At 49.7% G+C, this 27,596-nt stretch overlaps 2 protein-coding genes across 2 annotated transcripts in view; both read right to left on the reverse strand.

Annotated features, from left to right (window-relative positions):
- Positions 1-27,596, reverse strand: part of LOC101271277 (keratin, type II cytoskeletal 5) — a 95,508-nt gene that overhangs the window by 50,084 nt on the left and 17,828 nt on the right. The gene's annotated exons all lie outside the window — the stretch shown is intronic.
- On the reverse strand, positions 19,458-26,329 carry KRT4 (keratin 4). The gene is made up of 9 exons (XM_004274287.3): positions 25,793-26,329; positions 23,934-24,148; positions 22,695-22,755; positions 22,277-22,372; positions 21,562-21,726; positions 21,169-21,294; positions 20,515-20,735; positions 20,227-20,261; positions 19,458-20,118 (listed from the first exon to the last, which is right to left on the reverse strand). The coding sequence occupies exons 1-9, from the start codon at positions 26,249-26,251 to the stop codon at positions 19,937-19,939; spliced, it is 1,560 nt and encodes a 519-aa protein (XP_004274335.3). The 5' UTR covers positions 26,252-26,329; the 3' UTR covers positions 19,458-19,936.

Consider the following 27,596-nt stretch of genomic DNA (forward strand, 5'->3'; position numbering starts at 1 on the left):
CAGTGAGGCTCAACGGACCAAGGACTTCTGGGTGTTCTAAATTCCTGCATCAGCCTCCAACTGCATCTCTGCTCATGCCTCCTCCTCCTCCCTTTGTCCTGCTCCTCAGAACCATCTTCCCTAGAGCAAGCATGGCTTATGGAGCCAGATGGGCAGACGGAGCTCCCCACGCCACTGTGTCCTCACTGGGCCGGGAAACTGACCAGAGCTGGTGGGTCTGCATACACCTCTCTTGTTTGGTTTGGGACTTTTCTTTAACGTGACTTCCCTTAATCGTACATGAGTGCAGCTACTGTTTAAACAAGGTTGTGTCCCTTGAAGTCAGAAGCACAGGACATTAGAAAACTGTCTGGTATTCAGTGTTGAGATGGGATTGGTCACCAAACAGCTTGCGTCCAGCAGATCTTCCAGCATTTGGTTTGGTTTAACCAGTCCTGATTTTTTCATGTCTACTCATAAGACTAAGCATTGACCAAAGAGAAAACCCTACACCCAGGACACCACAATACACATCTGAACTCCACATCTGGATGACCGATAGGATGCACCCATCTTCTCCGGCTGCCTGGGGTTATGGGATTATACTCCTCTAGAGAATAAAATTATTTAGGAACCCTCCAGGCTTTTGAGCCTGTTTCCCTCTCACCCCAGGCAGACCACAATTTTCACAGAGGTGACTGTCTTCATGTTTGTCTTTCTCTCCATGTCTCCAGACTTTACTCCTTAATGAGGTTTGATCAGCCCAGCCAAAAGTCAGTCCACTCCCATCCCCCCAGACCTCAAATTTCAGAACACTTTGATCTCCTAGAGGTAAAAGGCTTAGAGGTAAGAAGCCACAGAGAAGGTGCCAGCCCCTGAAGAGAGCAGAGGCAGCAGGGAATCCTCCGAGCCAGGGTCCAGAGCTGTGGGGAGGTGAGACTCTGATGGCCACTGACCATCACAACATAGGATTTGTCCTGGGCTGACTTGTCCTTGGTGCCTCACTGTCATGTGGCCAGCATAGCCCTCCAGTCCCCAGTACTAGGTCTGGAGGCAGGAGGCTGGTCATCCAACCTCACCTTCCCTACCCTGGAGATGATCTTGGGCACGGCATTACTTCCATGCTTTTGCCGACCGCAAAATGGGAGCAATCATTTCTTATCTATGGAAAGTCAGGGCCTATCTGGACTGGATGATCCCTTGAGGCCTCTTCCAGACCTTTGATTCTCCTCCTTCTCAACACCCCTACCCTAGCTCTCAGAGATAAAAACGACAATAACAATAACCGCCATTTGGGGAGCACTTAGTATGTGTCAGGCATCGTGCCAACATCTTCACATGCATTTTCTTTCGTGAATCCTTCAATGACCCCAAGAGGTAGGTTAGTATCTCCATTGTAGAGATGAAGAAACAGAGGCATAGACAGGATGAATGACTCTCCACGTGTCCACATAGCTGGCTTAGCCACACAAAGTCACACAGCTGGTAAGTGATGGGGCCAAGGTGGAAGCCAGGTCTGACTTCACAACGCTGTGGAGACCTCTTCCCCACCACACTCTTCTGCTTCTCAAGAGAGTCCTTAGCCCACCAAAACTAATGCCCGTGGCCAAGCCGCCTGTGAATGACCACACACTGATGCTCCCAATCCACCTGTCAAATGACTAGCGGAGAAATCAGCTTAAAATTGATGGGAGGAGGACAGCTTCCCTGACCAATCAGGGGCAGACTCCCTCTCACTGGCTTTCCCTGTGCACAGCCTGCATGGACCCAGGCTTAGCAATAGCACCAAGCTGGCCTTCAGGAGTAAGAAGCAAGGGTCTGTCTTCTCTTTGGAGCTCCTGCCAGTAACCCTGACAAGCCTCTGCCAGTAGAGATTGACCTACCTTCTCTCGGGAAAGACTACACAGCCCCATGCTAGCTGGTTGGAGCACAGTCCCTGGGGGACTTGGCCACAATCAGAGCCACACATCTGGGGGCAGGACAGCTGTTCAGCAGGTTTGCAGCTGGCAAAGCTGAAGGTGAGCTCACCCCAGAGGAGCTGGGATATAAAGTCCAAGGAGGACTGTCCTGCCAGACACTCAGCTCTGCTCCCATCCTGCTGTTTGGCTACCAGAGAGGTGCCTTCCTGGGCAGCCCCATCCCCCTCGCTTCCTCCTTGCTCAGCTCCGTGGCCGGGACCATCTCCTTTGAGTTTTGCTAGCCATCTCCTTCCTCCAGCCCCACCCCAAGCCTCTGGCGAAGTGTGTGGACTCAGGACTCTGAGGACCCAGGTCTTGGTCCTGCCATGTGACCACGGGCAGGTCTCCCAACTTCCTAAGCCTATGTTTCCGCATCCCTAAAAAGGGGGGTGCTAATACCTGCTCCACCTACTCCCAGAGGTGTATGGGAGGCACCTTGTAAATAATAATGATGATGGTAATGATAATAGCTAACACACAGTGTGAGCTCTGCTGGGCACTGCTCTAAGCACTACACATATATTAACTCATTTAATGCTCACAGCGGCCCTGTGAGGCAGGTACTGTTGTTATCCCCATTTTACAGATGAAGATACTGAGGCACCAGGAAGTTAAGTAACTTACTGGTGGTTGCACAGCTAGTGAGTAGCTGAGCCAGGATTTGAGCCAGGGTTCAGCCCAGGCAGCCTGGCTACCATCTGTGCTCATAGCCTCTACACTGTCCTGGCTTTCTCATGTGCAAATGTCCAGTGCAGGTGCCTGCACGGTGTGAAACACTGAGCTCACCAGCACTCACTTTTCCCTCACTCTTCTTCCTGTCCCAGACTCTCTAGGCAGCGGAACTGACCCCCCGCCCCGCTCCCCTTCTCAGCCTGCTTTACTCTTTTGAAGACAATTGTAACTTCGGGACTTGGGTAGGTGTGCTTATGAGATGATTGCATGTTTCTCACATGCATCATGCTTTTCCCTGATGACATGCTCTGGGCTGTTCTTCCAGCCTCCTGCCCACCAGGGCAGGCTTGTCCTATCCTTTAAGACAAACCAAGACACCCCTCCTCTAAGAAACCTCCCCCAAGCCCTCCCTGGGTCAGCTGCACCTTTCTTCACACAACCCTATTGCCTAAGGGCTGTGTGCATTCCTCCAGCCTAACAGTTCCCTCCGAGGCCAGGTGATGCTCTCTGCTCCTTGGACCCAGGCTCGGGATCATAATATGAATTGTGAGCACTGCTCACCAGCTGAAAGATGTTCTCCCATATGTGTCAGAGGCCACGTGGGGGTCCACATCTACATGCGAGTAGTCGTGAACACGAACTTAAGCAGAATGGTGCCCAGGGACTGGCATGGCTGTCTCGGTTGTCTGTGGCTGACAACTACTTTGATGAGTTGGTGCCTGATTATACCAGTTAAGTATTTTGAGTATCTTCCGTAGACTTGAATCTGTGAGCCAATGAGCACGTGTCTATGCGTGCTCGAAGAGGGACCAAATATACAAGGGGCTGTGGTGTGGAAGTGCACCAAGCAGGGAGGGAGGGCCAGGGCGGTGGAAATTGGCGTGCAGGAGAGGAGAGACCCTCAGTGCCTCTCTGGTCTGTGCAGCACTTGCCGGATGTGAGTCTAAGGGCTGAGGGATGGAGGGTTAGTCCTACAAGTGGTGTCGCCCTGAGATGGCAGGAGTGGTGGAGGCCCTGGGAGGGAAATAGAGGCAGCTGGCAAAGGGCAGCTCAAACCTCAGAGCAGCTGCCAGATGAGACCTAAAACGTCTTAAGACACTCCCGTTCTCCAACAAGTCGTGTCCCCTTCACCTTCTATAGGAAGCCTTCCCAGGCTGTCTGTGTTCAGCTCTGATCCCTTCCTTCCTCTGTAGCCCCTTGCCTGTGTCTCACCAGTGCCTCCATGCCCAGATCATCTACTGCACTGGGGCAGGGGCGGGGTGTGGTATTGAGATCTCAGAGGGTCCCCCTTGCAGCCAGGGCAGGAGCTTACCAGCAGTGCAGGTGAGTCTAGAGGACAGTATTGCTGAGGGACGGGGGCTCTCACTCCCCGGACTTCCTGACTAGCACCAAGATTTTCAGGTGCCTGTCAAGGAAGGTCCTGAAAGGGGTTTGGGCTGCAGCAATGCCAGCACTACCACAGTTCCTAACCCCCAATCCTGTGAGAGGAGAGATGGGAAAGGAGAGGGAGGGGAGACAGAAGCCAGGGCCTGGGCAACAAGGAGGCTGGGCCAGCCTGGGCACGCCAGGGAGCGAAACAGCATCTCCTCCAGCTGGCAGCTCCACGGTGGGCACAGAGCCTGTCCAAAATCATCCCACACCCTCTCCGTTTTAGGGAAGAGCCTTTCCTCCAAAGGCACTGGGCTGGAAGGTGCAGTACCCGGGGCTGATGGCAGAGGGCAGTGTATGCACAAAAATACCAGCACCGGGGCTTCCCCGGTGGCGCAGTGGTTGAGAGTCCGCCTGCCGATGCAGGGGACGCGGGTTCGCGCCCCGGTCCGGGAAGATCCCACATGGCGCGGAGCGGCTGGGCCCATGAGCCATGGCCGCTGAGCCTGCGCGTCCGGAGCCTGTGCTCCGCAACGGGAGAGGCCACAACAGTGAGAGGCCCGCGTACCGCAAAAAAAAAAAAAAAAAAAATACTGGCACCGAGGAGTTACTCTTCCTGCTTGCAAATTAGCAGTTGGTGACTGAATGGGACCGTGTGTCAGTGAAGAGAGCCAGTGTTCGCCTTGGCCCTGCATTTAACCCGCCTAAGCCAGGTCTCCGGGCACAGTCCTGCTGTGAACTGACTGCTCAGGAACCAGTGCACAGCTGGCAAAACACAAAAGGCCCAAAGAACATGCATTAATAGTAATTATTATAATAACATCTAACATCTATTGGCTGCAAATTATATTCCAGGCACTGTATTACTTCCATTATCCCTTTTCATATTCTCAACTCTTCTCTACGGTGAGAACTTTGACAGGTAAGGAGGTATCGTGCCTGGAAGCATGGACTCTGGGATTGGACTGTGGGTCAACTCCCAACTCTGCCATTTACTAACTGTGGGACGTTGGGTGGGTTATTTTACCCTTTTGAGTCTCAACATCTTCACGAGTGAGATCTGTATTATTAGAATTGCACCTTATAACAACTATACCTATCAGGTTGTTGGGAGAATTCATCGTTGCCAGACATAAAGTACTGAGAGAAGTACCTGGCACATAGAAAGCACTCAGTCAAGGCCAGCTTGTATCGACCCTATTTTGTAAGGGCAGGATCTTGCAGCCAGTCACAACTAGCCATTAGAAGAGCCAGGATTTGAAGCCAGGCATATGACACTCAGCCAGGACACTAGACCTACGGCAGCATGTGCCTGACAGAGTCCTGGCTTATGCCTGCTGTCTGCAGATCCAGCTTAGCATGTGTCCAGAATAAAGGTGTCTCCGTTTGGTTGATAAATTCTATAAACTGCCTACATGTGGATGCATGTAAAGCACAAATTTATTAACACAAATGTGTTTCATCACTTGCACGCCAAATCATCAGGACACATGTGTGTTCCATGAGCTCGTTCTCCCCAGTGAGGGTTGGTGAGACTGAGCCATGCATATCTGTGGCAAATGTTACATTGAGTGCCAAGCGTGAGCCAGACGGAGGGCCCCAGAACAGAACACGGGGCTGTGAGTGGTGGGGGGAGGGGACAGACATGTGCGCAGCTAACGTGACACCAGGAAAATAAAGCAACAACTGTAATACGGGTTCGGGAACAGTGCTGTGGATGTGCAGGGCTCCGGTCCCCATGCTCACCAGCACTGTGAACATGGGCAGAGCACTTAGACATCCAGGCCTCCATTTGCTGACCTATATAGTGGGGGTACCAGGGGAATTGTTGCCACCAGCTCTAATGTTCCTTCTCATTTAATGCTTGATGACTTGATGGAGTCCACCTGGAGGGACCAGACAACGCATGTCCATGGGAGGTGGAATTTCAGCCGAGCCACGAAGGATGAGTGGGCTTTCAGGAAATGGGTCATGGGCGTCAAGATTGGAAGCCAGATTTGCCATGGTCCTGGGGTGTGAAGAGTCCTGGCCTCTGGGAAGAAAGACTGGAGTGTGAGGCTGGGGAATGACAGGGAGGAGAAGGTGTCATGGGCATCCTGAAAGTCACCCTCGACTGACACTCATCCTTGGAAGGTGGCCTCACCCTGGAGGACTCTGCCCTTCCGCACCTTGATCAAGGCGACTGTGCTGCTTCTGAGAGAACACTAACAGAAACACGCATGTGCTTCAAAGGACACCCTTCTTATTCCACTTAATTTTTCTTCACAGCAGTCATCACTGCCTGACAGCGTATCCTGCGTTTGTTAGTTGCTGATTTTTATTCTCCCCACCAGACTGTGAGCTCTCTGAGGACAGGCTCTGTGCACCCGTTTGCTGACTCCACAATTCCCGGTGCCTGACAATGCCGGGTTCACCGAAGCTCTGTCTAGTGAGCCACTGCTTTGTGGACACTGTAGATACAGATGCATCCGTAAGCAAGTGGGCATGCTGGTCTCAAATGTGAGGGTGGAAAAGAATCGGCTGGAAGAAGAGGAAAGCAGGGCTGGAGTGGGGGAGTAGGACTGGGGGTGGGTTGGCAGGAGTGAGGAGGAAAGAAGGAGTGACTCTCCGGCAACAAGAGGCAGTTGCGGGTGACGCTGTGGGAGCTTTTTTTTTCTTTTTTTTTTTGCGGTACACGGGCCTCTCACTGTTGTGGCCTCTCCCGCTGCGGAGCACAGGCTACGGATGTGCAGGCTCAGCGGCCATGGTTCACGGGCCCAGCCGCTCCGCGGCATGTGGGATCCTCCCGGACCGGGGCACGAACCCACGTCCCCTGCATCGGCAGGCAGACTCTCAACAACTGCACCACCAGGAAGCCTTGTGGAAGCTTTTGAGAAGTGCAGCAGGAAGCCGCGCTGAAGCTCGAACACCTGACAGTCTGGGGGTGATTTGGTTCCTTGATCACAGAGGCCTGAGCCTCTCTATAATGGTCGGGGGGTGGTGACTGTGCCCATCTGGCAGGTCCATTGTGTGCAATAGGTACCCCAGTGCACTGGAAGCCCCAAGCCTGCCCAGAGGCGCATCAGTAACAAATCTCTGCTGTTTATACGGAGCACCTCTCACACAAAGCCTACCTGGCCAGGACCAGACGGCAAAGATCCATGTCAGCGCAGGGACCCAGAAGGAAGAAAGAGCTGGACCGAGCAAAACTGTTCAGGGCAACTCAGATGTCGACATCCCGGGCAACATATTCAACACTCAGAATCAAATGATATCAATCGTTTATTGTGGGGGAAGCAGAGACCTGGACACAATCCCAATAAGAGGACAATGAGAGCTCCTTGGCTGTGAAGGCCCAGAAAGGCACAGGGACAGATGAGCTTTCCCCTGGTCGTAGGGAAGCATCCTGGATATGTGTGTTATCTCTGCATTTGGGGCAGTGACCCAGTGAAAGGTGACCAAGGAGAGGGTCACCGAGCGAGTCCGTGGCTGGACTTCCTGCATCAGAGCATTGCCCTGCTGAGGACAACAGGGAGGGGCGATGGGATGGGACTGTGGTTCCGGAGGAAGCATTTCCTGACTTGCAAAGGGAACCTGCGGGAGGAGATGAGGACGCAGGGAGGAGATGGATGAGGTCTGCAGCTTTCTGCTCACAGAGCCAGCCTTCACTTGCCCTTCATCTCGAGGCCTTTTTGCTTGCACACCTGCAGCCTGAGGTTTCTGGCAGGGGGATCCTTGAACTCACTGCCACAGCTGCCTTTGGGTTTTTGGTATTTTTGTTTTTTTAAAGGATTGAACAAATGTTTAACCAAAGAAAATATATGGGTGACAAATGAGCACATAAAAAGTTGTTCGTCATGATTAGCCATCAGCGAAATGGAAAGTAAAGCCACAAGATACCATTATACAACCTGTTAGAATGGCTAAAATAAAAATATCCTTTTTTTTTTTTTTTTTTAGTGGTACGCAGGCCTCTCACTGTTGTGGCCTCTCCCGTTGCAGAACACAGGCTCCGGACGCGCAGGCTCAGCGGCCATGGCTCATGGGCCCAGCTGCTCCGCGGCACATGGGATCTTCCCGGACCGGGGCACGAACCCGTGTCCCCTGCATCGGCAGGCGGACTCTCAACAACTGCGCCACCAGGGAAGTCCATTAAATGGGTTAACTTATGTATAAAAAAAAAAAGAAAAACTACAGAAAGGAGAACAAAGAAAACCCAAAGTCAGTAGAAGGAAAGAAATCATAAAGATCAGAGCAGAAATAAATGAAATAGAAACAAAGGAAACAACAGCAAAGATTAATAAAAGTAAAAGCTGGTTCTTTGAGAAGATAAACAAAATTGATAAACCCTTAGCCAGACTCATCAAGAAAAAAAGGGAGAGGACACAAATCAATAAAATTAGAAATGAAAAAGGAAAAATCACAACTGACACTGCAGAAATACAAAGGATTATAAGAGACTACGACAAACAACTATATGCCAATAAAATGGACAACCACGAAGAAATGGACAAATTCTTGGAAAGGTACAATGTTCCAAGACTGAACCAGGAAGAATTAGAAAATATAAACAGACATATCACAAGTAATGAAATTGAAATTGTAATTAAAAATCTTACAACAAACAAAAGTTCAGGACCAGATGGCTTCACAGGTGAATTCTATCAAACATTTAGAGAAGAGCTAATACTGATCCTTCTCAAACTCTTCCAAAAAATTACAGAGGGAGAAACACTCCCAAATTCATTCTACAAAGCCACCATCACCCTGATACCAAAAGCAGGAAAAGATATCACAAAAAAAGAAAATTATGGACCAATATCATTGATGAATATAGACGCAAAAATCCTCAACAAAATATAGCAAACAGAATCCAACAGCACATTGAAAGGATCATACACCACAATCAAGTGGGGTTTATCCCAGGGATGCAAGGATTCTTCAGTATAAGAAAGCAATCAATGTGATACACCATATTAACAAATTAACGAATAAAAACCATATGATCATCTCAATAGATGCAGGAAAAGCTTTTGACAAAATTCAACACCCATTTATGATAAAAAATTCTCCAGAAAATGGGCATAGAGGGAACCTACCTCAACATAATAAAGGCCATATACGACAAACCCACAGCAAACATCATTCTCAATGGTGAAAAACTGAAAGCATTTCCACCAAGATCAGGAACAAGACAAGGATGTTCACTCTCACCACTCTTATTCAACATAGTTTTGGAAATCCTAGCCACTGCAATCAGAGAAGAAAAAGAAATAAAAAGAATACAAATTGGAAAAGAAGAAGTAAAACTGTCACTGTTTGCCGATGACATGATACTATACATAGAAAATCCTAAAGGTGCTACCAGAAAACTACTAGAACTAATCAATGAATTTGGTAAGTTTGCAGGATACAAAATTACTGCACAGAAATCTCTGGCATTCCTATACATCAACAACAAAAAATCAGAAAGAGAAATTAATGAAACACTCACATTTACCATCACAACAAAAAGAATAAAATACCTAGGACTAAACCTGCCTAAGGAGTTGAAAGACTTGTACTCTGAAAACTATAAGACACTGATGAAAGAAATCAAAGATGACATAAACAAATTGAGAAATATACCATGTTCTTGGATTGGAACAATCAATATTGTGAAAATGACTATACTACCCAAAGCAATCTACAGATTCAATGCAATCCCTATCAAATTACCAATGGCATTCTTCACAGAATTAGAACAAAAAATTTTATAATTCGTATGGAAACACAAAAGACCCCAAATAGCCAAAGCCATCTTGAGAAAGAAAAATGGAGTTGGAGGAATCAGGCTTCCCAACTTCAAACTATACCACAAAGTTACAGTAATCAAGACAGTATGGTAGTGGCACAAAAACAGAAATATAGATAGAAAGCCCAGAGATAAACCCACACACATATGGTCACCTTATCTTTGATAATGAAGGCAAGAATATACAATGGAGAAAAGACAGCCTCTTCAATAAGTGGTGCTGGGAAAATTGGACCGCTACATGTAAAAGACTGAAATTAGAACACGACCTAACACCATACACAAAAATAAACTCCAAATGGATTAAAGACTTAAATGTAAGCCCAGACACTGTAAAACTCTTAGAAAACATAGGTAAAACACTCTTTGACATAAATCACAGCAAGATCTTTTCTGACCCACCTCTTAGAGTAACGGAAATAAAAACAAAACTAAACAAGTTGGACTTAATTAAACTTAAAAGCTTTTGCACAGCAAAGGAAACCATAAACAAGACAAAAAGACAATCCTCAGAATGGGAGAAAATATTTGCAAATGAAACAACAGACAAAGGATTAATCTCCAAAATATACAAACAGCTCATGGAGCTCAGTATCAAAAAACAAACAATCCAGTTTAAAAATGGGCAGAAGACCTAAATAGACATCTCACCAAGGAAGACATAGAGATGGCCAAGACGCACATGAAATGATGCTCAACATCTCTAATCATTAGAAAAATGCAAATCAAAAAAAAAATGCAAATCAAAACTACAATGAGGTATCACCTCACATTAGTCAGAATGGCCGTCATCAAAAAATCTACAAACAATAAATGCTGGAGAGGGTGTGGTGAAAAGGGAACCCTCCTGCACTGTTGGTGGGAATGTAAATTGATGCAGCCACTATGGTGAATAGTACGGAGGTTCCTTAAAAGACTAAAAATAGAACTACCGAATGACCCAGCAATCCCACTACTGGGCATATATCCTGAGAAAACCGTAATTCAAAAATAGACATGTACCACAATGCTCACTGCAGCACTATTTACAATAGCCAGGACATGGAAGCAACCTAAGTGTCCATCGACAGATGAATGGATAAAGAAGATGTGGCACATATATACAATGGAATATTACTCAGCCATAAAAGAAACAGAATTGAGTTATTTGTAGTGAGGTGGATTGACCTAGAGTCTGTCATACAGAGTGAAGTAAGTCAGAAAGAGAAAAACAAATACCGTATGCTAACACATATATATGGAATTTTAAAAAAAAAAAAAGTTATAATGAACCTAGGGGCAGGACAGGAATAAAGACGCAGATGTAGAGAATGGACTTGAGGACACGGGCAGGGGGAAGGGTAAGCTGGGATGAAGTGAGAGAGTAGCACTGACATATATACACTACCAAATGTAAAATAGACAGCTAGTGGGGAGCAGTTGCATGACACAGGGAGATCAGCTCGGTTCTTTGTGACCACCTAGAGGCGTGGGATAGGGAGGGTGGGAGGGAGGGGCAATAGGTAGGGGATATGGGGATATATGTATGCATATAGCTGATTTACTTTGTTATACAGCAGAAATTAACACAACATTGTAAAGCAATTATACTCCAATAAAGATGCTTTAAAAAAAAGAGAGCTATAATATTAACAATGTTTAATAGCAGCCATTTATTTAGTATGTACTATGTGCCAGTCACTAAATTAAATAATTCTCCTACATTCTCTAATTAAATGTAATTCTCATGGCAATTTCTTTAGGGAATACTATTATTAACTCCTTTTTACAGATGAAGAAACTGAGGGTCATCGAGCAGAAGTAGCTTGCCTAAGTCACACTGAGTGGCAGAGGAGGACTCCAGTTGGGTCCATCCGACATCCAATGTGTAGGCTTCTCCCACGAGCTCTACAGCATGAAATCCCAGCTCCTTAGCAGACTTGAAAGGGCCCCTCTGATGTGGCTGCTGCCAACCTCCCCAGCTTCAGGTGCCACTGCCCCCTCCATCTCCACCTGCAGAACTTCCTCGGCCTTCCTCTTCACACTCCAGCAACCATGACCTACTTACACCATGCTAGTGCCTCTGGGTACCATGCCCTCTCCCTCCTCTTGACTGCCTAGTAAACTCCATCCTCTTGAAACTCTGCACATGTTGCCTCCTCTGCCAGCCTTCCCTGACCTCCCTGAAGTTCCCCACTCTCCTCTGTGCTGACTCTGTCATTTCTTGTGTTGCCAATATCTCACCTGTGTTATAGTTACATTTTTTGTGGTTATGTCTCCATTAAGAGCATGGACCTGTTTCCATATCACTATCCCGAACACTAACTCATGCCAGGCACATGATAGCTACTTACTAAATATTCCTTGAATTGACCACCATTTCTTTACTGGCCCCAAGAGTGTCTTCCCTGAGACTAGTTATTTGGCCAGCCAGTTCTCCTTTGGGCAATAAATAAACTGCATGTAGTTTATAAGATGGTTTCTTTAAAGCTTAGATTTTGTGAATTGCTTTACTAGCAGCTAAACACCCCTTTCAGTGAGCTAATTTTGTTTTTGAACCACAAAGATTAAGAACAAGATTCTGTTTCCATTTAACATTTATTAAGCATGAACTTTGTACCAGGAATTGCACAGAACATCTTCATGCTGTCTCATAGCCTAACAGCAAGCTGGGGGTTAATTCTGCTTATTTTATAGCTAAAGAAATGACTCTCAAAAGGGTTGAGAGCTTCACTCATGATCACCACTTAGTCACAGGGACTGGGTCTGAATTCAAGGCTATTGACTTGAACTGTAGGACTCTGGACCCACAGTGACCCTGTTCAGATGCACCTGTGAGCCCCAGCCTCAATGTGTGCTGGCCTCTCACTTGCTTTTTGCTTCCTGTCATATCCTGCCAGCATAGTCATGGCCTAGAGACCTATGAGAACTTTCTGAGGGACTTTCCTGGTGGTGCAATGTTTGAGAATGTTTGAGAATCTGCCTGCCAATGCAGGGGAAACAGGTTCAATCCCTGGTCCGGGAAGATCCTACATGCCACAGGGCAACTAAGTCCGTGAGCCACAACTACTGAAGCCCGCACGCCTAGAGTCCGTGCTTCACAACAAGAGAAGCCACCACAATGAGAAGCCCACACACCACAGCAAAGGGTAGCCCCTGGTCGTCGCAACTAGAGAAATCCTGCGCACAGCAATGAAGACTCAACGCAGCCAAAAAAAAGAAGGCTCTGAGCACAAGAGTGTTTGGAAGCTGAGTGGCGTGTAACAGAGATGCCCCCCATGCTTAAAACACAACTCGTACATATACATCCACAACCATGTTCAACCCAGTGAACCTTCCCCAGGCACCAAGAGAACATGGCTCATTACTTGAAACAGAATCTACCTTTGACCTTTTCCCAGAGAACAAGGAACAGCTATAACTCGAGCCCCAGGTTTTCTGGAACTGGCCTTCTGCTGCCTCTTGGCCAGTTTTAAATTTTGCCACAAGACAAATGTTGACTCCCTCTCTCTGCTGAGAATCTGAACGTTCTCAAAGGTTTTCCATTCACCGGTGCATTCATCTGAGAAAAGCATGACTTCAAAGGTGCATCTGGGGCTTCCCTGGAGGCACAGTGGTTGAGAGTCCGCCTGCCGATGCAGGGGACACGGGTTCGTGCCCTGGTCCGGGAAGATCCCACATGCTACAGTGTGGCTGGGCCCGTGAGCCATAGCCGCTGAGTCTGCATGTCCGGAGCCTGCGCTCCACAACGGGAGAGGCCACAACAGTGAGAGGCCCGCGTACCGCAAAAAAAAAAAAAAAAAAAAAAAAAGATGCATCTGCTGGGGATGGGAGACAGAGATGAATCCTGAGTATCACAAAATCCAGCGGAGGTGATGGTGGGGTCCTGCCATCCGTGCAAGGATGTCTTTCACTCAGATCAAAGGATACTTCGGGTCTCTATGGAAGAAAGATGCGCCTCAGATGCCCTGGGCTCCAGGTCATTGACCTCTACATACAGAAGAGACTTGGCCTAAGATGAGGATTCCCTTAGGAGAGAAAAGCATCCTGGGCCTGCATGAGTTGTATAAGTTTATTGGTGAGACGAGGAAACAGGGACAGAGGCCTGAACCAGGACAAAAACGTACATGCTGAGAACACAGATCCCTTCATTGATGGGATCAGTCTGCAGGGGTGCTCCCAGCTATAGTCTGCAGGGACCATGCAAGATACAACAAATAACCAGGTGTTTCCCCAGAGCTGACGTTGCTCTAGCAAGATACAGTCCTTGCAGGTCTATCAGTGGACCTGTAATCTCCTGTACCCATGGAGCATATGGCTGAATAACTACCTAAGCCGGGGCATGGAAGGAGCAACAGGAGGCCTGGGATGCCCTTTAGAGAAAACCTTCATCTGCAAGGGGGCATGCAGCCAGAGAAAGGGTCAAGTCTTTATCCTGGGCAATGCAGCAGGAAGGGGAGGCTGGGTTAAGAGGCCTCTTGGTGTGAAAGCAGAAGGATGGGCTAGAATCCCTATTCTTAATTAAGAAGGACTAAGGCAGAGAGTTGCAAGAGAGGACATGTCAGTGGAGAAGAAAAGCAAGGAAGAGATGATGACAAATGTGACGGAGGAATTTCCTGGAGCAGGGAGTCCAGGAGAAACCAGAGCAAGATGTCTGGACAGCTGTCTTGCACTTTATTTTGTGGTTTTCTTGGTGGGTAAACTCAGAGCTGGGGGCTTGCCCAGCAATCCTTAAATTCACTTGCACTCCCCAGCCTAGTTTTGGCCACCCGCGGGGGCTGCAATTCCCACTGCCAGTGACACAGCCCCCAGACAGGATGCCATAGACCCTGCCGACAGAGCTGGGCCAATAGCCATAGGTGTTGGCACCACTGAACCCAAAGCCGACTCCTGCGCCTGCGGTCCTGGCCATGGAGCTGCTGATGACCGCTGTGGAGGACAGAGGGAGGGATGATAAGGGTGTGTCCCAGGACAGGGCTGACCCGAAGTCCTCTCCAACCTCCCAGCCCCAACTAGCTTTAATGTGTCCCTCTTACACAAACACTCCACATCAACAGTGGACTTGAGTTTAGTGATATATGCTCAATTCCTGGGCAGCTCAAGCACTGGGAGAATCAGCCCAGGTGCCGCGGGACCCCCAAACCCAGAGCCTCCTCATTCTAGTAGCAGGGGCTTCCCCCAAAGAACAGATGATGCCCAAGTATCGCATAAGCCAAAAAGTCTTGCATTTAACTCAAGGAGACATCCTTAATTTTTTTCAAAGCAGTTCCTGATTGCTCGTCCCAGGGGAGTTTTTGCCGGCTCACGCAGTGTTTCCGTGCGCAGGTCTCAGTCCGATTGAGGAGGTGCCCCTCTTCCTACTCACAGCTTCCGTCATGAAGGAAAGCCGGGATGGGAGTGACACAAGAGGGTAGGACTGAGAGTCTCATCCTAGCATGGGTGAGGTTTCTGGGGAAGGGGTCAGTGTGAAATGTCAGAATGTGATGGGAAGCTGACTCCACAGAGGAAGAGGCCAAAGGTCTCATCAAAGGACGCGATTAGGACAATGATGCTCTACCAGGCAGAGCCCAGGCTCTTCCAGGGGGTCCTGGTGGTAGGGGACTGCTTACTTTGTGTTCATTAATGGGCTAAAAATACTCTTTCAGGGAATGAAGTACTCACATATGCTCACAGAATTGGTATATTCTCCAGACATCCTGCACAGGGAGAAAAGCACAGGTAAATCTCCTTTACATGGAATCCAAGTTACGCTCACCCCAGCCTGGAATCATCAGCGAGGCTACTGCAGCCTCCACAAGCCCTCTAGCTGGCCAGGTGGCATGAAGTGCACCTGTGTGACTCTAAGCACCTCTCTTTCCCTCCTCATCTGCTATTTCCCCTTCAGAGATGTGCGAATTTCAACCCTGGAGCGCCCCCCCCCCCGCCCCGCGCCATGGCAACACCACCTCCCAGAGGCCCTCCTGCCATGCTTCTCTTCAGCCCATTTCTTCATCCCTGTGGGGCTACTGCCTGAATAAATACACGTGTAGAAACGCTAGCATCAGGAGTTGCCGCTAAGGAACCAACTGTATGATTTTAGGACCAATAACTTCTCCTCTCTAGGTCTCATTTATAAAATGGTGCTAGGTTAGAACAGGGTTTTTCAAATGTCAATGCTTCATGTACCACCCTTCCAATTGTTGCTACGACCACGTATAACTCATACTCTTATATATTTAGTATTTTCCATTGATCCTGCCTTTTATAATAAAAAATGCATTTCTCTTAAAAGGAAGTCTTATATCACCAGGGTAAACAGAAAACCAGTATTGCTGGACCAAAAAAGACAAAAACTGTAGCAGTAAAAATAATATAATGGATGAAACAATTTTTTTAAATTTTGGCTAGATATTTTTGTCTGCCCAGAGGCTGTGAAGCTGAGATCTACCATCTCTTTACTAACTGGGACATTTGCAAGTGTCAGAGCAGCAGTGTTAAAGATACAACAGCACTACACTGAAACTTTCTCCCCATCACAGTCTGAAGACTGGAAAGAGAACCCTAAAGGAAATCATCATCTTATTATCTGACCAGATTCTGTATAAGGCTACGTTTGTGGGTGACCTAAAAAAACATCTCCAGCCCCTCCAGCAGCCTGCCCCCCCCATCTGGGAAACTGAGTCAGAGGATTCCAAAAGTCCTTCCAGCCCGAACATTCTAAGACCCCTCCCATCACCGACTGGCACTCCTCACTCTCCAGCAGCTTGCGGTAGGTGGCGATCTCGGTGTCCAGGGCCAGCTTGGTGCTCATAAGTTCCTGGTACTCATGCATCATCCGGGCCAGCTCCTCCTTGACCTGGAGCAGGGTGGCCTCCAGCTCATCCAGCTTGGCTCAAGCATCCGTCAGGGTGCAGTTGCCCCGCTGCTCGGCGTCAGCAGTGGCCATCGCCAGGCTGGAGCACTGAGGGCCAGGAGGTGGCATTGCCCCCTCAGTTCTAAGGCAGCCTGAGCCTCCCTTCCCGCCCCCCGCCCCAAGTGCTTACTGTGGTTGGACCAAGCCCTGTCCTGCTCCACTTCCTAGAGCAAAACCCCATGCATGGCGATAGAGTCCTGTCAACCTGGGACTGGGGGGCTTGTTATTCCCAGCCCCTTGGCTTTCTGAAAAGGCCCTTCCAATTGTTCCAGAGTTCAGGTGGGAGCTACGTGCAGGTGATGAGAGCAGGGGCTCCATTTGAGGAAGGGGTTTCTGAGATGGAGGACCCAGAGAAGGAGAAGGGGCATGGGGGAGTATATATGATGGACAGTTCACCCCTCCCTTGGGATTGAGCCAGGAAACCCCAAAGCCTCTTCACCGGCTTCTTCACACTCTCGATCTCCGAGTGCAGCCTTTGGATGAGCCGGGTCAGCTCTGAGATCTCGTTCTTGGTGTGTTTGAGGTCATCCCCAGGCCAGTCAGCTGCCAGCTGCAGCTCCTGGAACTACGGGGAGGGGGTCAAAGCAAGGAGCCGAGCTCAGCCTGGCAGACTGTGCCTTTGCCTGGGGAGTGTGGCAGAGGTAGGTATCTGTCCAGCTTCGCCAGGCCTATCACCTGCCTCCCACTCAACCATCTGTTCATTGGCTTGATTTATTTGCCTTAAACACAGTTGATCTCACTGATGGTTGGATTCGGCCTTAAGGTCAGTTGAAATTCCCATACTCTCCACACGGCAGCTTTACAACACACAACTTAGATTATGATACTCCCCTGCCTATAGCCCTTCAAAGTCAAGGTCAGATTCAAACTCCTAGCCTGGCATCAAGGTGCTTTGAGATCTGAGATCCACCAAGATCTTCAGACTCAGTTCTCACTGCCCCTGCCCATCACCTACTTGGCTCTCCACCTGTGCCAAACAGTTCCAGGTTCCAGAAAGGGCCCATGTGCTCTCAAGTCTCTGACTCTTTGCGTGAGCCTCTCCCTCCAGCTGGAAAATATCCCCCCACCCGTCCTCCCTCTTTCCCTAACCAGCTCCAACTCAGGGCAGAGTCACTTCCTCCAGGAAGCCTTCTCTGATTCCCCGCTTGGGTACACTTCTGTGCCCAGAGCCCCCGGCACACCAGTCTGTAGGTCTTACCACGCTGTACTGTGATCACACGTTTCTATGTCTTTTCCATCAGGCTCAGAATGACAGGATGGCAGGGACCTTTAATTTTATTTCTACCATCTAACTTTGAGTGTAAGTCATTAAATTCAACTGAGGAGGCCCTGAGAGACCCGACAGTGATACTCAGGCTGGCTACTCCCCGCTCCCGCACTCCGCCCACTCAGAGGGCACAAAAAAGGCAGTAACCTGCCCGTCTTCTGGGCTTCGGCTTCTCGGCGTGGCCCGTCGCGACCTACAACTTCCCGGTGGGTGAACTTGAGAAGCCCCTCCCCTGCTTCCAACCCTTGACTCCTCCTCCCCACCCCAGAAACTCGGAAAAGAGCCGATTCACCATTCTCCCAGGGGAGGGGTGCAGTGATGGAAAGAAGTCAAAGACTTCCTGCTCTGCCACACGGGGTGAGCCCCAGGTCTATGGGGAGATTAGATTTTGGAGGACCAGCTGGCCAGCCCAGGGAGCAGGAAGCAGCTGCTTCTGGCAGGAGGCCCCTGCCTGGGAGCGCAAACCCCTGAGGTTAACATTTCGCTGCTCTGCCCTGCTGCCCTGCTGCCCTGAGCCTGCCTGCATGCGGCGAAGGCCCCATGGGCAGAGACCAGCCTTGGGCAAACGGCGTGCCCTTTGTTCTGCACATAGTAAGGGCCCGTGGGAGGCACCATGAGGAGGGATTGGAGTCTGCATGCACTCCCTGGCAGTCGAGGGTGGGAGGCACCAACTGACGGCCAGGGGAGCGAGTGCAGTCTGCAACCGTAGTAGGAGGGATTTAGGTCAGACTGCACAAGGGGAGCTGTGCGGACTTCCTCCGAAGAAGGGAAGATTGTGATGCTCCAGGTATCTTGGAATCCGTCCAGTATAAAAACAGTATGTCCACAAAGGCTACACCCAGACCCCCACCTCTGAATATCCAACCGGAATCTCCAGGGCTGGCCCCAAACAGGAAGCTACACCCTCCAGTGCCCCCAAAGACCTGCCTCACACCCCCCTCTCTCCCACCACTCAGGGACAGCCACTAGACATAACTTCGGACACAATCACCTGAGGACAAGGGCAAGTGAGCTCAGCACGAAAGCTCTGTGAGAGCAACATGTTTTCATTTCTCCATCCAATAGTCGTGACCTTGTTGATTCTGCGAACAAGTTCCCAAAAGCCTTGCTGGCTTGGTGGGAAAGCCCATGCCTGGAGTTTCGTGAAGACAGGGACTTGCTAGACGCTGAGCATAAGCTCCCTGACCTCTTGTTCTATATTCAGTGGAGACCTCTGACTGCCTGTCCCCATACCTGCCCTATACCCCACACCTCCAGACTTGCACCCCTTCCCGCCAGATACTCCTGGGTCTCAGCACTGAGACGGCCCCACCCTGACTGCTTGCAATGCGCGATCTTTGGATAACTGTTGGTTGCTTTGAGACTGTGCTCCTGTTCTGTAGGCAGCCTTCAGGCTCCACACATGACCCTTCTGTCCTAATAATCTGAGCAACTTAGAAGTAGAGATCTGAGAAATTAGCTGATAACCTTGATTTGGACAGACAGACAGACCCCTCAGGCCCCAGCCTCCTTCACTTTCACCTGAATTCTTGAGGCTTCTCCCCAAGGAACAAACACGATTGCTCAAAGTGAATGACAAAAGCTTTTTATTGAAGATTCACCCAAAGATGGACAGAGGGAAGGAGAAGAGGTGGACAGGGTACTGAGTGGCTCTTGTCCTGACCTTGCAGGGCCAGAGGCTGCCAAGTGATGGAGAAGGAGCTTGGTCCTGCTGCAGAGGGAGATCCGGGATCTGGTAGGAGGCGGCATTGGGCTGGGTGGGGATATATGCGACCCTAATAATTCTGGAGATGAAGCGCCTGGCTGGATTCTCCTCTGTCCGTGGGAGGTGAAGAGTCAGCTGACACCTCTCCCATTCCAGCTGGGTCAGCAAGCCCAAATTAGGAAGAAGCTACCAAACTCCAAGAGAGCAGAGTCCATGCCCTGGCACTGAGGCGGCATATGTAAGATAAGCCCCAGGAAGGGAGGGTGGAGGTGGAGGTGAAGGAAGCAGAGACACCAGGAATGGACCAGGCTGGCCTCAGGCGGCTGCAGGGACCTCACCTCCTCTATCGGTGGGATCTCTTGGCCAGGGTGGTGGTAGAGATGATCTTGCTGCTGGAACTACCGCCGACACCAACACTACCACCAAACCCAAAACCACTTCCGGAGCCAGAACCCAGGCCAAATCCGGAGCAGCTTCCTAACCCTCCACCAACGCCTCCTGCACTGGCAGCACCCCCAGCTACAGCTGCGGGAGAAAGACAAGGACATGGTCGTTCCAACAGTGCTGGAAACCAGGAATCTCACCCCAAACCGGGGTGAACAAATGGCCACAGCGGGGGCAGATGGTACTTACAGATGCTCACGGCACTCTGGCATTCTCCAGACATTCTGTGGGCAACAGAAAGAGCAGTGAACCTCAGCAAACCTGGAACCACACTTGGTTCAACAAGCAGGTATCAAGCACCCTCCCATCCTTCAGCAGCCAGATTTGAGGCCTGAATGTGAACCTGTTATATAACACCGTCCTGATTCATAACACACCAGCACAGAAGCAAGTGGTCCAGCAGAGGTGTCCCGGACTGGCCATGGCTCTGGACCCTCTCCCTTCCTCCTGTTCCCACCCTGCCTTAGCCCCCCTCACCGGCACTCCTCGCCCTCCAGCAGCTTGCGGTAGGTGGCGATCTCAATGTCCAAGGCCAGCTTCACACTCATGAGCTCTTGGTACTCTTGCAGCATCCGGACCAGCTCCTCCTTGGCCTTCTGCAGGGCGCCCTCCATCTCTGTGCGCTTGCCGTGGGCATCTTTCAGGGCCGCCTCCCCACGCTGCTCTGCACCAGCCATGGATGCCTGCAGGGTCTGGCACTGCAGACAGGGGCGCGGGACAGGCGATCACCAGGGTCCTGCTGTCAAGACCTCTAAATCTGTCCCCTCTCCCGTAGCAGCTTTGCTTGGGTTAGGATGTCAGGATTCTGTCTGTCCTTCTCCCCACCTTCCCTGACTCTTATGTATTTTATTCACTCCAGCTAGGGTCCACCGATGCCCCCACCAGACTGATTAGATAAAATGAGCAAAACCAATGAAAAAGAGCCAGGAAAACTTATCTGCTGAGGTTATCGTGTCATGTTAACTAGGATATTGCTGAAAAGATCTGGGTATGACTTATGCAAAGAGCTACAAATCCCCCGCAGACTAGCTCAGGATCTTCTGGGCTGATGCCTTATCTGCTTGTCTACTGTGGAGGCATCTGCCTCAGGCCCCTGGCCCTGTACCGAGGCCGGGTAGAGGTGACACATACTTGCTTCTTGACATTCTCGATCTCAGCCTGCAGCCTCTGGATCATCCTGTTAAGCTCTGAAATCTCATTCTTGGTGCTCTTCAGGCTGTCACCATGTTGTTCGACTGAGGCCTGGAGCTGCTGGACCTGAGACCCAGGAGACACAGGGAATCAGGGGTCAGGGGTGTTTGGGTAGAGTCTATTCTCAAGTGGACTCAGCAAGAATAGCCACAGGTGGCAGGAATGATACAAAATGTCATGCTATCTCCAGGCAGACCAGGATCAGTGCCACCCAGAAGAACCAGTTTTACCCCTCACTTCTCTTGGGCTCGAGCTGATGCTCATCTGCTCATAGACATCAAAAGCAGAGCCCCAGAAGCCACTCTCGGCCCCTGAGAGACCCCCGACACCCACCTTGGTCTGGTACAAGGCCTCGGCCTCGGCCTTGCTCCTCTGAGCGATGTCCTCGTACTGGGCCTTGACCTCGGCGATGATGCCGTCCAGGTCCAGGTTGCGGTTATTGTCCATGGACAGGACCACAGACATGTCGCTGACATGGGTCTGCATCTGGGACAGCTCCTGCAGGGAAAATGTCTCACATCAGGCCTCCTGGAGAGTCTTCCCTAATCTCTGACACCAGAGACCTGCCATCACCATGGAAATGGCCATGCCACAGGCTCAGATGGAAGCCAACTTGGCATTGCATACAGAGAAGGAGGAGGGGTAAATTTCTATGTAGAAATCAAGTGGTTGGCGATATCTCAAGTCAGAAAAGCAATGCTTGTAGTCCCTACTGCTCCCTAAGCTCCTCCAGGTCAGGGGGCCCTGAGTATGTTACATGGAAGGGAAGGGAATGGATCTATTTCACCAGAGAAATGCTAGACAGCAATAACTTCTATCCCATGCAATCTTTAGACCTAATCTTCTAAGACAACCTCTGGTTTTGAGACCACTCAGTTGAATCTCTCACTTCAACCCTTTCTATCCATGACCTTGCTGAGAGCCCACGGCCCTGAAGTAAGGGAGCTGGAGTCCTTTCAACGAACTGTCAGTTCCGACCAGCAGCCTCACAGATGGAGGAGTCCCTTCCCTGAATGGGGGGGGTGGGGTGGGGGAATGGAGTCCTCACCGCAGCATAGAGGACCCTCAGGAAGTTGATCTCATCATTACGGGCCTCCACTTTGGCCTCCAACTCCGCCTTGTTCATGTAGGTGGCGTCCACGTCCTGCAGAGGAAGGGGGAGGATAAGAGACAAGGTACAGGCATTCCAACGGGGGGCAGGGAGTGTTATGTGACACACAAGGTAGCACCAGGTGAGGTGGCGGGGGACTAATCATTTGGCCTATTCTGCCCCTAAAGCCACCTGCAGACATGGAAGTTAATTACCCAAATGGGCTTTTTTTTCACAGCCTTAATTCATAGTTCAGTGAGATCTGGATAGTACCAAGTGGGGTGGAGATGAGAGGGATGGACCGAACCCATGATTCAAGCCGAAGGCCACTCCTGAGGGAAGTGGGAGCACATCCCTACCCGCCTTCAACCCTTACCTTCTTTAAGACCACAAAGTCATTTTCAGCAGCTGTACGTTTGTTGATCTCATCTTCATACCTAGGGATGGGAAGATGCAAAAAAAAAAGACAAGGGCTTCCCTGGTGGTGCAGTGGTTGAGAGTCCGCCTGCCGATGCAGGGGACATGGGTTCGTGCCCCGGTCCGGGAAGATCCCACATGCCGTGGAGCAGCTGGGCCCGTGAGCCCTGGCCGCTAAGCCTGCGCGTCCGGAGCCAGTGCTCCGCAACGGGAGAGGCCACAACAGTGAGAGGCCCGTGTACCGCAAAAAAAAAAAAAAAAAAAAAAAAAAAGCCCACAGTGAGCTACTGTTTCTCACTCTCTCCTGCTGGTTTTCAAACATCTAACTACCTGGAAAAATCCATCTAATTGGCTACATTTTCCCACGTTCATACAGATATTCATTCCACCTACATTTATTGAGTAATTACAGCATATGAGGTACCAGTCTAGACCCTAGTTTACTCAGAGAAGTGAAAACCAAATTTTAAAAAGACTGTTTGCAAGAGATAAGATGTGAGGAGGAGAACCAGCAATGATCTGGTCGACTTTATTTCCATAGAAGGGCTGTCCTTTGGCAATTGGGTGGACTAAATTCTCAGGAGGCTTGCCAATACTCCAGTTCTTTTTCTTTGGTGTGAGAGTGAATTGAGAGAGGGAGCTGGTATTTTTCCCAGCTCCATCCCATAATGAGCATAATAAGAGTTACTCTGCATTCAATGTTCATTTTATGTCCGGCACCATGCTACTAGCTCTCTCTATCTCATTTAATTTCATTTAATTCTCACAACCTATAAAGTAGAACTATTATCCCCATTTTAAAGATGATGAAAACTAAGGTTCAGAGAGGTTAAGCAAGTCACCCAAGATCACACAGCTAGTAAGTGAAGGAATCAGTATGCCAAGCAAGTCCATCTATCTCTACAGCCTGTATTCTTCTAACCCTGCTGTATTACTTTCCATCTGTTTGGTTTTTTATCTTATTTGTATATGGCAAGCCCAGCTCTCTGAATACATCACTCATTTTCTGTTTGGGGCAACTTAGGGTTACTAGACCTCACCCCATTAAAAAAGTGACCATGTAGAAGCATGGGAACAGACTGGAGGTCCTCCCTGACCCTTTGGGGTCTCTCCAGAGCCTGAGATTCTAAATGATGAAGAGGAACCCGGGGGGCCTGGGGCATGGCTGGGCAGATTGTCACATCCCCTCCCCAAATACTTGGCCTTGAAGTCCTCCACGCTGTCCTGCATGATTTTCAACTCATACTGCAGGCCTCCTTTGTTGTTGGTCAAGGTATCCAGCTGCTTCCTCAGGGCACTGAGGTAGGCCTCAAACAAGGGATCAAGGTTTTTGCTGGATGTGGTTGTCGCCTGCTGCTGAAGGAGGTTCCACTTGGTCTCTAGAACCTTGTTCTGCTGCTCTAAGAACCGCACCTGTATTTAACACAGGGACCAACCGACAGATGAGGGCCTGAATCTCTGGCAGGAGGGCTGGCCAACACCATCCCCGTCAATCCAAGCTAACCAGGGAGCCCAAGAGCCATCCGAGTAGGGCCACCACGTTGCAACTCCAGGCATTATCTGCTGGGGTCAACAAGGCGGCCCCGCTCCACAGCAGCAAGTGGGCCATGTGTGTTGGGGAGAGCAGAGCAGAGCCCAAGCATCGGGGCCTGACTGTGCAGCAAGAACAACTTCCCAACCACAGGGATCCAGAGTTACTGAGAAGGGATGAGTTGCTGAGAATACTGAACCTCTATGAAATAATAAAATAAAACAAACTTAGGAGATACAACCACAGCCTAAGGGCTATTGCATTCAAAGTGATCCTGACCCAAGGCAAAGGAATGATAAATTCACTGAAGATGTCTTAAACAAGCTTTCTTCTAAATGGACCTGGTGTGTCCCTGTGAACCTGTGCACAACTGAGTATAAATACTTAAGATCAAGCCCTAGACATATTCTGAGTCTCATAGACTCACTGCTGCAAGAGGACTTCCCTGAACTTTCCCTCTAGGAAGAAATCTAGCCAGATAAACCAGGGTTTGGCATGATGCTTCCACTTTAGGTGCTTCAGAATTGTAAGAAAAGCAGGTAAGGGTGACTGATCACAGTTTGAACTTAAATTGATGATGGGAGATTAGACAAGGAAGCACCCAAGCCTTGGTCTTACTTTCACATCTATAGGTCCTAGAGTCACAGTAAAGCCCTTTTAAGCTGCTATGGGTTAATTCAAACTAGCAAGAAGAGCAAATATTCCCACTCGATCTACTCCCAGATTGTTCATTCTTGCCCCATCATCTAAGAGAAGTAAGACTTCGATGCACAGAGAACCAGGGCACCCTGGGCCAAACGTGCTACAGTCATCTATTCAGTCATTCATCTTTGGATTAATGACTCTCTGGAACTAATCTCTTTGCTATCATCCATCATACAGAAGCACAGCATACAGCAGAAAAGACTTGAACCTCCAGACCTTGCATGGAGTAGGGAAGTGGACTACAAAAAGGAAAATCAGAGAGCCATCCCCTATCCTCTTCAAACAGACACAGAAATGAGCAATTTTGCCCAGAATCAGGAGGATGAACACAATGACCTTCCAAGGTCCTACCAGGAACTCTAATCTGCCATTAGAGTCACTCCCTTTCTCATTTGGGAAACCAGCCTGGTTTTCTTCTGCTCTGACAACAGAAGTGTCAGTCGTTAAGCTATTATATTCACTATAATTAATTAACTATTAAATTATTAGCCATATTATTTATGAAACCAAAATCTGAGAAGAAGCAGGGAAACAAGGAACCCACTTTATAGCTGGGGTGACTGGACCCAGAAAAGCTGAATGATTTGCCCAGTAACACATAGCACGGCAGGAAATCCAAGTACTGAACTGCTTTGAGCAGCCTGTTTTCCCACCAGTCATAGGACAAAAGAGAAAGAGTAATGACTCTTCTTAACCGGGTGGGAAACAGCGGCCCAGAGAAGTTCACAGTTTTCCCAAGTCCGCAGCAGGCTCAGGTCTGAGATGCCAGGACTCAGAAACCCTGGCTTCTACCACCTTATCTGACCAAGGGGCCGGCTCACCTTGTCAATGAAGGAGGCGAACCTGTCGTTGAGGGTCTTGATCTGCTCCCGCTCCTCGGTCCGGACCTTCTGGATCTCAGGGTCAATCTCCATGTGGAGTGGCGTCAGCAGGCTCTGGTTGATGGTGACCTCCTGAATCCCTCCAGCAGGGCAGACAGGGAAGCCAGCACCGCCCCGTCCACCAAAGGAGCCACCGAATCCAAGGCCAAAGCAGCCAGCCCCCAAACCTCCAGCAGCCCCAAACCCAGCGCCTCGCCAGCAGCCAGCCGTGCCGATGGAGATGCTCTTGTTTCCCCCGAGGTTGCAAAGGCTTCTGCTACTGAAGCCCCCAGAGCAGGAGCCTGTGCCCCCAGACATGGAGATAGAGCTGAAAGCAGGCTTCTTGCCTCCACCTACGATGGCTGAGCCACAGCTAAAGCCCTGGGGCCCGCCTCGGACACACTGCTGTCTGATGAGCATGGCTGGAGAGAGAGGAACACGCTCAGAGCTGTCAGGGAGAAGCGAGAAGGGCCAGGCCACTGACTGCCACAGCCGTAGCCTGGGTCTCTTATATGTGCAGGAGAGCAGGGCTTGGTTGCAGGGGCATAAAGGGAAAAATCTGAAACACCTCTGGGCTTGGCCTTTGGCACTGGCCCATCCTTCTTACACCTGCTGAACATGTCACAAACACACCTACAGAAGTCATTTGGAGGGCATGCTCTCCGCCGGGAGAAGCTGAACCGGTGATGCAGGGCCTCCTGGGTCACAGGCCCCCCACCCACTGTACTCCCATCTCACCAGCCTCCAGGGGCCTCCCTGCTCCAGACAAGACAACCCATTGCTCTGTCGCTCACTCCACAGAATATGGAACCTGCAGGCCTGACTTCACATGCATGCTCTGCAAACCTGAAGCAAGTCATTCTCTGGGGCTCAGTTGCTTCACCCATAAATTGAAAATACTACAAATATTTTCCTTCACCTCTGTCAAGATCCTGAGATTAAGAAGAATGAGTGCTTTGTAAACCGTCAGAGGCTGCACAGTCATTTGTCAATTTCATTACTCTTCTTCCATGTGCACTTGGCCCCATGTAGTCACACAAAAGGGGAAATCCATATTCCAGCCTTCTGGCCTTCCAAACCTAGATCAAGACTCACCTCGACTTGACACACAGTTATTGAGAACCTACTGTGTGCCAGGCATGGAGCTGGGGACAGAAGAAAGTTGACTCTGCCTTGGGCCGTCAAGACTCGCATTCCTTCTCGGGGCTTCCAGTCTGGGTTGGCAGGATTCTAGGTCAGCGTTCTCCAGGCTGGGTCCTTATTGTGCGCGCCATGCTACTCAGTTTGCTGCCCAGTTGTTTTCTTGGCTCCACCGGAACAGGTCATGTTCTGTTTTCCCATGATGGTCCCGGCATTCAGGGTAGGAGCTTGGAACTTTTTGTTCCAAGGTGCTGGGGACCCCTTTGGCAGAATGGTGAAACCTATGAGCCTCTGCCCAGAGCAATGTTTTCAAATACAAAACCCTAGTTTTAAGCTCAGACTTAAATTCTTCCCCACTGAGTGCAACAGATCTGTCTTCAAATCCCACCTGTTGCCACTAACTGGCTGTGCAGTCTTGGGCAGGTCACCTAACCTCTCTGAACCCATTCAACCCATCCTCTCATCTATCATATGGGACGCCTGCCTCATAGATCGTGAGATGAGGTATCTACAGTGCCTGGTATGTAGTAGGTCGGTAGGCATTCATTCTTATCCTGCCCGGGCTTTGCCATTGCCACTTCTGAGGAGAAATTAGATGAAACCTCACCCCTCTTCTCAATCCCTA

This window comes from Orcinus orca, chromosome 11 (genome assembly GCF_937001465.1).
Source record: "Orcinus orca chromosome 11, mOrcOrc1.1, whole genome shotgun sequence".
Classification (NCBI taxonomy): domain Eukaryota; kingdom Metazoa; phylum Chordata; class Mammalia; order Artiodactyla; family Delphinidae; genus Orcinus; species Orcinus orca.

Coding starts and splice junctions, on each gene's coding strand:
- KRT4 (XM_004274287.3), bottom strand. CDS start 26,251: ATGCTCATCAGACAGCAGTGTGTCCGAGGCGGGCCCCAGGGCTTTAGC. Junction 21,727..22,276: donor TGAGGGTCCTCTATGCTGCG/GTGAGGACTCCA, acceptor TTTTCCCTGCAG/GAGCTGTCCCAGATGCAGAC. Junction 20,736..21,168: donor TCGAGAATGTCAAGAAGCAA/GTATGTGTCACC, acceptor CCCTGTCTGCAG/TGCCAGACCCTGCAGGCATC.